Below are 9,954 nucleotides of genomic sequence, written 5' to 3'. Positions count from 1 at the left end.
ATTTCACTTCATGATAAAATCTTTGCATAAAGAAATTCAAAAACCAACTGTCTCTTTATTGCCCTCCGGTGGCCAGTAAAAAGTACCTCACCTTGAGGGAATCAGACACTCCAAATAAAAAAGAAAAGATCTTTTACAAAGGGAAAATATCAAAATACACTGCCCACGTGGCTATCAAAAAGAGAGTATATACAATGGAAATATAGTCAATGCTACCCTGCAGTCAGAGAACAAGCATACAAAAACTGAAAGCTCATACATAGTCATCTATACTTTTTCTCTCTCATGCAATCATTCACTCAAAGCATTTTAAGGACACACAAACATACATACACAAGCGCACATCTGCTTACAAACCCGCTTTCTCCCACCCTGCCCAAAGTCAAATCTTTAACCCGGTTTCCTCCCGTCTTAACCCTTTCTCCCGATTGGCTGGGAGCAACAAGCCACGCCTCAACAACAGTCTTTCTCTAAAGACGCTGCAGCCAAAGTGACTGTTGTGACAGGCTGCCCCGTGGCGGTGGACAGTGTGACTGTGTTGACGGATTGGCCGAGGCCGTGCAGTTGTACCCGGGCTAGTTTCTTCTGTTCGCACTCGGTCACCAGGTTGTTGAGCTCTGCCGCGCTGTATCCAATCAGAGTCCTCAGGTCACACACAAACTTGTAGACAAAGCGCTTGCCCTGCACTTTGCTGATCATGTCGCCATCATAGTAGTACCTATAATAAGGAAGTAGTCAGTGAAAGGATAAACAGATGAGTTCTCTTTTTTTATGTCAACTTTTCTTATACATTGAAATATAAATTGGTTAACAATGGTTTTAAATTATTGCTACAGATAATGAAAGCATAGATGCATTATTTACTGTCCAATAATAACATTTTATAATAACATTTTAGTGATTACATCATGTTCAAACAAATTATTTTCATAGTGAACTGGCTATTTAAGTTTAGAAATTCTTCTGACTTGTGAATACAAATAAAATATCAGTTACATGCATGTGGATGTAGTATAACATCGAATTGATAGAGCTCTTTGAAAAGCAAGAAAAGATTAGGTATATCGCTTCAAAATCCTATAATTTTGCTGGAAATCTCAATGGGTGGTAACAGGAGATGATGTACTCTCACCTGAGAGCTCTGCTTAGCTTCTCGTAGTTCATGGTGGGCTTGTTCTTGCGCTGACCCCATTTTTGAGCTACCAGCTCAGGCTGATTGAGTTTGAACTCGCCTTCTTCTCCCACCCAGGAAATACAGTCCCGGGAGTCTTTATCCGTAAGAAGCTCCAAGAGAAACTGCCACAACTGGATTTGGCCGTTATTACCTAAGGAAACAAAACACAATAATACAAAAACGTTTTTTAGACAAAAGTTGTGTTTAAGTGAGGGTTGGCCACAATTAAAAATGTAAAAGGTGACTTTTCTGTTGAGTTTGTGAATCAGAAGTTAATTAAATTATTTATATATTTTTTGTGTGTTTTTGGAAACACCCAATAAAGTGTGTGATAAAAAACATGTTTATGAGAAACTTATGAAGTTTATTCAATTTAATTCTACATAAGCTATTCATATTGTACTTTAAAATATAAATCTGCAATATCAATGTGTGTTGCAATGACAATGTTTGTGTACTGTGTACCTGTGCGGTTGCCAGGAGAGCTGCGCTCCTCTCCAGAGATACGGGGGGCTCGGGGAGTTTTGTTGTGCTTCAGAACCTTAATAGCTGTGGGCGTGGCCTGTTGCACAGGAGCAGGAATGATCTGCATAGCTGGAAATTAGCAAGAAACTGTTAATCACAAGACAAACACATAGCTCTTTTTATGAAAAACTGAAATAAAAGCAAGTGTCCCCTGGAGACATAAAAGCCTTCTGAGCAGCAGTCATGTGTAGAACTCGTTATCAAAAAACGGTTTTAATTGATGATACTTGAAAAAGTATAATCATTGGAAAAACAGATAAAATGCAAGATCCACTCACGTTGATCAATGGTGACTGTAGCGTCCTGATCCTGACTCGCAAGTACATCTGCACACAACATTAGAGAGATGGTGTATAACGGCTAAACAAATTTAGTATTAAAGATGGTTCATTGAAAACTACTAGTGCTGTCAATCGTTTAAAAAAATCGGATTAACACATATTTCTTTTGTGATTAATCGTGATTAATCGCACATAACATGAATGTTTTAAATATACTTTTACACTCTAATAATTTCACATTTGATCTACAAATTAAAGTAGAAACATTCGATTTCTTTAAAAACATTATTTTATGAATGAAAGCCAACATTCTGATATCAGAACTGCACCATTAAATCAATTATTCTTTTTTTTATTTTAAGAGCACATCTGCGTACAAACCTCCTGTCTCCCATCCTGCCCCAAGTCAAATCTTTAACCCAGTTTCCTCCAATCGTACATGTGCGCTTACTAACATCAATTATAGCCGTTCAACATTGAAGTTCAGAATAATTCAGAGCTTACAGCTATACAGGAATTGAATTTAGTTCTCAAACAGTTCAGTCTTTAATGCTTTATTCTGAATTAAATACAGAATTAAAGCTACCAAACACATTGATTTCCTCTTTTCTTTTGTTCTTTGATTAACATTAGTGACAGGAGTCACAGCAGCATGTTTAAAAATACGGCCCCTTTTAGCTGCCGCTCTAGGCAGAACTGACGCACTTTCTCATGTTCACTACTCTCTGCGTTCATTAAGGATTTTATTTAGCACATTGAAATCTGTGCTTACGAACATACTAGATAAAAAGCAGGCTGGTGCGCTGTCTAGAAGATTCTGACAGAGATTCACTGACGCAGCTTTTAGCCTGTGACTGTATACACCAGACTGGAAAGGGCTGTGACGGTGGCAGTTTTTTACCACTGCGGTGGTAATAGACAATCAACCGCGGTGGTGCGTTGGTTGAGAAATATATATTATTTATACAAATCATATTCATATTATTATATTTGCGTGTAGCAACCACATGACGAATGGAAGAGAAATACATAACTTATTTAAATACTTGAAATTGTTAAATACTTGAAATAGAAATTTGAAATCTGAAATAAATGAGGATGAAACATCCGTCAATGTCTAACGTGCAAATCCATCAGTGAAACGGCACATCACGGCATATAAAACATTTAAATAAACATCCGTTAATAATGAAAACTCAAATGATATAAGAAAGCTAATAAAAAAGCTCTTGTTGCAGTGAATACTTCATTCAGTTAGGTAACCCTTAAAGTCCTTAACAATTCCATTTGAAACAAACGGTTTAAACCTACCTTGGCTTTCCTATTCAGATTGCCATAAAAACTAAAAATTTTCCAATTCGTTGATGGGAAATTTACATGTGGACATTGTCCAGATAAATATGTACAGCTGCACTAAATCCGCATTCAGAATATGTGCACAGGAGCACAAATGAATAGATAGATGTCTCTCCGCAACCCGGCAAAACCTGCGCGCGCTCCGACACTAAGCAAGCGGCTCATAGCCAGTTTTTATGTATCTGTTCATTTAACAACAAGATCCATTGGAAAATGCGCAGAATAACATTGGTTTTGCCGTGAAGGCCCGCGCTCGAACGCACCAACGGAAACGTATGCCAATAATTTCTGTTATTGTAAGACCTTTTAAGTAAAACCATCCACAACTGAAAGGCTACAATTAGCAATCGTTGTGGCATCTGTCATATTTATTACACCTATAGTTGTCAGAGTGATGTGCACTACCGCCGGTGGCAGTTCACCACAGTCATGGCACTTTACCACCACGGTGGGCTGGCTGACCCAGGCCACCGTCACAGCCGTAGATTGGACCGCTGTCGCGTTGCATTGTGCTGCATCCGACATCTAGAAGCTGTCTATCTACACATCAAGGTAACTATTTCAAATCACGCGTAAGTGGTTCAAAAGCCTTTACATGAATAATAGTGTGATTATATAATGTAAGGCTAGACAAAGGATGACAAAATAAACGGATGTTGCCTTAATTTCTTTAACGCGTAAATCTGAAATAAAACGTATCGCAAGCGTTAACGTTGACAGCACAACACATTCAACTCATTCTTTGTATCCTCTCTGAAACTTACACTTGCGTAGCAACTCCAGGTGGCTCCACAGTATCTCTCCGCTGGGCACTCTCTGGAGGAACTCATCCTGGCTGAAAGCACAGAGCTGGCGACCGGGAATATGAATACCTCCCACCTCCATTTCCTCAATCCCAAACTCTTTCATCACCCAGACTGCCCAGTGGATCACCTGATCTGCTGTCCACTGCACCGGGTCTGACAAACAGATATCCAACAGAGCTGGTTACATAGCTAAACACTCTTAGTTGCTAAGAATGTAAAATAGGAATTGATCTAACAATAAAATCAATATTTACAGAACTTTAAACTCGATTATAATTAGAAATACACACCATAGGGGATGCTCAGTCGAACCTGCTCCTTGCGGTAGCCTTCCAGTGCTGCTGCCCAGCGGGTCACCTGTTCTGAGGTCTCATCTGCCATGGCAGCTCGCTCCACAGCGATCACCTGCCCATCCTCTACTAGGTGGCCCTCTTCCCCTGCAGCCGCATCTGGATCGATCACAACCTCCACGGTCTCCACTGGTTTCACGATCTCAAGAATATTTAATTTCTCTTCCCCTAAAACAAAGCAAAGGTGCACCAGTAAGTTGGATTTGCAAATACTTCTATTGCTGTAAATACTAATGTTTATCTAAAAGCCACTAGTTGATATTTATCCAATTGCAATACTATTCACAATTATAAAATGTTACCCTGTTTCGTAACAATCTGCACACTGAGCTGTACTGTGCCATCTGTCTTCACTCCTTGATCGAACAGGCTGTGGTCAGGATGTAACTAAATGAGGAAACGAAAGAGAGCAGGAGAGAATACTTTAAACAATGAATAGACACGTGCCTTTAGTGTACTATAGAGATTTCTGCTGGTGCAGATGATAATCACAGCCCAAGGAAAACTGAAAGTTGTGTAATGAATGCAGAGCCTAAGAAAATAAGTGTAGGGCCTACTGTATAAGGATTAAAATACTACAAAATCACATACTAGAATATCTTGCAAGCATATGTCATATCCATCCAGTTGGACCTGAAGACGAGGCTCCAGTAACTTCTTCAGGTTACCGATCGGTTCATTGATGTCTATATCTTGTGTAATCAGTTCAGCTGCTGAAATGGTTTGCTCCTCAACTCTTAAGACAACAAACACACAAATAAACTAAAGGTTTAGATACAACATTGACACAACATTTATACTAAAATATTGATAGAAGACAACAGAGACTAAAGAAGAGAAAAATGAATTTACCCCTCCTCTAGACACTCCTGTTTCTCCTGTCCATCAATCTCAATTTCAATCATCTCCTCTGTCTCACTTTTTGACATCCCTTCAACTCCTTAAACACCTAAAACAAAATGCATTAAGAACACGTGAAAAATACATTTATTTAATCATCAGTATAAAAGAGCAAAATCTATATTTCAAAATAAAACTTTATTTGTTGAAACTATTTTAGCGTTTAAATAGATGCAAAATTATAAATTATATCAAAGGCCGTCGCAAACATAGCAAATGTTCACGTAAACACATTCAGTACAGTAGTTCCTTGTACTTTAGTGGACTGAATATGAAGTCTCTAAACTCTGCAACTCTCACGCAACACCGAGGCTTTGCCTCCGAATAGGCCCATCATAACATCTTTCCCATACTGTCGCTGATAATAAACACAAAACGCACTTATTTATTAAATATGCATTTCTTTTGGTCTGTCCACTATCTATATAAAGAGTGCCTTGATTTAAACTCAACATTTTAATAATATAATTTCCACCAACGACTAGGTGGGAAGACGACTCGCGAATCGATACAAACGCAGTTGCCATGTTGGAGTGGTTTTGGATTTCGTAATATAACCGCAAAGATCGAAGTAAAAAGCAGCTTTTCAAAACTTTTGAAACTTTTCGGGGATAGCTACATATCAAGACTTTTGATTCTGGAAAGTTAAAACGGAAATGGAAGAAACGGAAACAAAACAAGAGAAGGGCAGATGTAAAAGCAGCCGGAAATCCTGGCCGAAGTCACGGCGGCTGACAGACTTCCGAAAACAGTCGCGCGACCGAAGAAACGAACGGAAACAACACGGAGTTAAAATATAAGATTCGTGAATGGTGTAATTTCCACGACAGGTACAATCATTTCAGTCATCGAACGTGTTTAACTGTAAATATATATGTATACCTGGCCTCTGTTAGCTGCCTAGCTTACGCTGTCGAGAGAGAGAGACACGCCTGAATGAACGGATTATCTACTACTCCCTCAAATAAACTCACGGGTTTATTGCCATTGATTTTACGTTTACGTGGGCTCTCTGTTAAATAGCTACAATGTTAAATAGACCAGCCTAAAGTACACAAAAGTTTTGCACGTTACCTACTTTTTGTCGAATGTGAGAGGGCTGGGTTATTGTCAGTAGTGTTAGCACTCCGGCTAGCTCAGTTCCCCCTCAGGATGCTAAAAACTAGCTTAGCTAGCGTCTCTCCGCCAGAAAGCGGGAAAACTGACACGCTTATAAACTCGCATATATGTAACGATGGATTCTGTACACATTAAGTGCATAAACAATAAAATCACTGCCCACGTACCTCTTTATCGCGATCGGTAAGGTTGCGTTAGAGATTTTGAGGAATAAAGCTGGGTGTCTGTAGTTTAGTGTGTGCTAATAAGTTGAGTGAATGTTCATACTGGTTTTTGGTCAACATTGCATTGGGGGCGGGGATGAGCAGGAGGCCTTGCTGCCCACTGACAGCAACATTACATACAATATGTCTAATGCAGTTTAGACAAATACTGTATTGTGGTGTTATTTTGTGTAACGTTAAAATAATAGCAAGCGGCAGACAAGTAACGTTAACTTAGGGTGTTGTGCTTCGGTGTATTGGCTGGAGCTTTAAAAGGGCAATGCTAACATCATTGTTTCGAAACTCGTTACTCGGACATTGCTGTCAGTTTTAGTATAACATTTCGAGCATTACAAACTTACTAATAAAATTATTTAGTCAGAGTTATAATGCTTGGACCCCTTTTGTATAAGGTTACATAAGACATCCTGATCGCAGGACCCATTTACGTACTTGTGACTATATCATATTTATGGCGTGTTTATATCAAGACCTAGACTAAAAGGTATATTAGAATAGTTTCGTTTAAGGATGCATGTATTTAAAATGTTGTTTTAGTGCAGTGGTTGATTGACAGGTAGGCGGTCCTTCGCTGCTTAAAATGTTTAGGATGTGGCAGACAAAACACTGCATGTTTCTACATTTTCCTGCAGCTTAAAGTGTGTGACTTTGTTTACAGTTTCTTTATGGATGATGTTTTACACCTGGTTGATGGTGAAAGAGGCCAGACGGGCACTAAGCGATGGGCACAAGCGTCTGCAACACTGAACAATACAGACAATGAAGCAAATCACCGAGCAGCTGTTGAAGAAGTCTCTGCGGAAGCGGGCCCTCTAGACGTGAATTACCAGTCCAAAGATGGGAGCTTATTATGGAGTCCATCTTCTATCCAAACTGCAGGGACGTTACCGATTGACTGTGCCATCAAAAAGACTCCTGGGCCAACCAAGTTTTCATGTTCTCGTGCTGAGGACATAAAATCAACATTTGATTTATTTTTTTCAGAGTCTATGAGGAAGATTTTGATCACCTTGACCAATCTAGAGGCACAACGTGTGTTGGGTAAAGGCTGGAGAAAGCTGGACTGGATAGACATACAGGGATATATTGGCCTTATGATTCTGGCAGGCGTGTATCGATCCCACCATGAGCCTTTAGCAAGTTTATGGCAAGGCGAGACAGGAAGGCCAATTTTTTGTGCTACCATGCGAAAGGGCAGGTTTATGACTTTATCAAGGATCATCTGCTTTAGCAACATGGACAAAAGACGGAAAAAGCGTGACAAGATGGCGGAAATTAGAGATTTCTGGGAGAAGTGGGTTAAATGCCTTCGACTCGTGTTTAATCCAGGTCCAGATGTTACTGTGGGTGATTGTCTGGTCCGTTTTAGAGGTCGCTGTCCCTTCAGAAATTACATGCCCAAAAAACTGGGCAGATATGGAATTAAACTCTGGGCAGCATGTGATGCCAGGACAAGCTATGTGTGGAACATGCAGGTCTACACTGGTAGTACTGATGATGGACAGCCAGTAAAGAATCAGGCGAAGCGTGTGGTCCTAGACATGACGTCTGGTCTCCAGGGACACACAATCACATGTAACTGTTTTTTCACCTCGTATGCTCTTGGTCAGGAGCTGCTCAAAAAGAACCTGACCATGATTGGACCAGTAAGGAAAAATAACACCGAACTCCCACTTGCATTTCTTTCATACAATAAAAGGGCTAAATACTCTTTGAGTTTGCCTTCACGGACACACATACTGTTGTGTCTTATTTTTCTGAAAGAAAAAAAATGCTTTTCATGAGCACGCATCACAAGGATGCCACAGTAAGCATTAGGGACAACCATATGCCCAAAATAATCTCGGACTACAACCGGACCAAAGATAGCGTTTCTAACCTTGATAGGGTATTTTTACTACTTTGGTGTAACTTTGTGTTATTGGCACACTTCATTATTTTCATATATAAAAAGAGTATTGTTCATTGTTACAACTGATAAGCCTAATGTTATGTTTTTATATGTCATTTTTTAGGTTCTTGGCAAATACTCCTGCAAAAAAACATCATCACGCTGGTCCATGGTACTTTTTTACCACATGTTGGATGTCTCTGCCTACAATGCATTTGTTTTGTGGACAGAAATAAATCCTTCATGGAGCAGAGGGATGGGCAACAGGAGGCGGCATTTTCTGGAAGAGCTAGGGAATGCTCTGGTGTTCCCATTAATGGAAAGACGACAGTATATTCCCCGCACACCAGCCTCCCTCTATTTGCTGAAGGAAGCACAACATTTGAAAGGAGATGACGCCGCCACCGCACCTAACCATAGCAAAAGGAAAAGGTGTCGAGCATGTGGCAAAAAAAACAGAAAAACTAGCATGATGTGCCAAAAATGCAAAATGCCCATTTGCAAGGAACACGCGGTCATAACGGTCTACTGTCTAGTGTGTGCAAATGCATGAAGAGAATTTTGTTTACATTTCCCCATTATTTTACTGTTATGGTTACCATTTGTTTATTAATGGTAATTAGTAAGGCTCACTTCACTGAATTAAATTTTGTGAAGTTTGTGGCTAGAAAATGTTTACGCAAGTATTTTATTTGTACACAGATTGAATTATCACTACGTATACCTGTTGCTTGCTCATTATTGCTGTATTGTCTCTTGACCTTTTTACAGGTTTATTTAATTAAGTTATTGAATTTATGTATTTTTGTATAGAATTTGTTTCAAATGCTCAGTAATACCAGGGTCATGTTTTTTGCAATCATTGCAAAAATGTACATTTCAAACTTAAATGCAAAGTTAAAAAATATGTTCGTATACAATAGTATATTGAATAAAGATATATATTTTTACAGTCCTTTGAAGCTAATGAATAAAATACCATATAGAAAAACAAGCTTATTGTGTTTTCTTTATTTAAAAAATTGATCGTGGTGCAGTAGCTACAGTCATTTAATCTACAAAAAATATATACCAAAAAAGTTGTTGCTGTGAATTTTGCATTGAGCTAATTTATCTTATACAGTATACAGTATGATCATACAACAACTTTGTCAGCTTTTGCTGCTCGCCTACATTATGTTTTTTGCAAGTGAACAACAGCTTTTGCAGAGATTTTTGGCTCACTCACTGTATGCTTTTGATTAAATTATAAACATCCAGAGACCATTCAATTCTGTTACCTCACAAATCAATAGGACCAATACATTTGTATTACTATAATGGCCTTT

General features: G+C 39.0%; 2 protein-coding genes across 4 annotated transcripts; one reads left to right on the top strand and one right to left on the bottom strand.

The window, feature by feature from the left end:
• Positions 1 to 35: 35 nt before the first annotated feature.
• On the bottom strand, positions 36 to 7,331 carry gabpa (GA binding protein transcription factor subunit alpha). 3 transcript variants are annotated; one of them, XM_056755861.1, is made up of 10 exons: positions 6,679 to 7,331; positions 5,345 to 5,441; positions 5,084 to 5,228; positions 4,795 to 4,879; positions 4,433 to 4,660; positions 4,101 to 4,295; positions 1,978 to 2,025; positions 1,640 to 1,768; positions 1,133 to 1,325; positions 36 to 718 (listed from the first exon to the last, which is right to left on the bottom strand). In XM_056755861.1, the coding sequence occupies exons 2-10, from the start codon at positions 5,419 to 5,421 to the stop codon at positions 454 to 456; spliced, it is 1,365 nt and encodes a 454-aa protein (XP_056611839.1). In that variant the 5' UTR covers positions 5,422 to 5,441; positions 6,679 to 7,331; the 3' UTR covers positions 36 to 453. The 3 variants fall into 3 exon arrangements, with proteins under 3 accessions (XP_056611839.1, XP_056611840.1, XP_056611841.1); XM_056755862.1 differs by lacking the exon at positions 6,679 to 7,331 and adding an exon at positions 6,471 to 6,620; XM_056755863.1 differs by lacking the exon at positions 6,679 to 7,331 and adding an exon at positions 5,846 to 6,033.
• LOC130428035 (piggyBac transposable element-derived protein 4-like) lies at positions 6,068 to 9,581 on the top strand. Its single transcript, XM_056755860.1, has 3 exons — positions 6,068 to 6,222; positions 7,394 to 8,381; positions 8,751 to 9,581. Exons 2-3 carry the CDS (start codon positions 7,401 to 7,403, stop codon positions 9,177 to 9,179), a joined length of 1,410 nt encoding a protein of 469 aa, XP_056611838.1. The 5' UTR covers positions 6,068 to 6,222; positions 7,394 to 7,400; the 3' UTR covers positions 9,180 to 9,581.
• Positions 9,582 to 9,954: the final 373 nt, after the last annotated feature.

Source organism: Triplophysa dalaica, chromosome 8 (genome assembly GCF_015846415.1).
Source record: "Triplophysa dalaica isolate WHDGS20190420 chromosome 8, ASM1584641v1, whole genome shotgun sequence".
NCBI lineage: Eukaryota > Metazoa > Chordata > Actinopteri > Cypriniformes > Nemacheilidae > Triplophysa > Triplophysa dalaica.
This window is presented reverse-complemented; position numbering and strand designations above follow the sequence as displayed.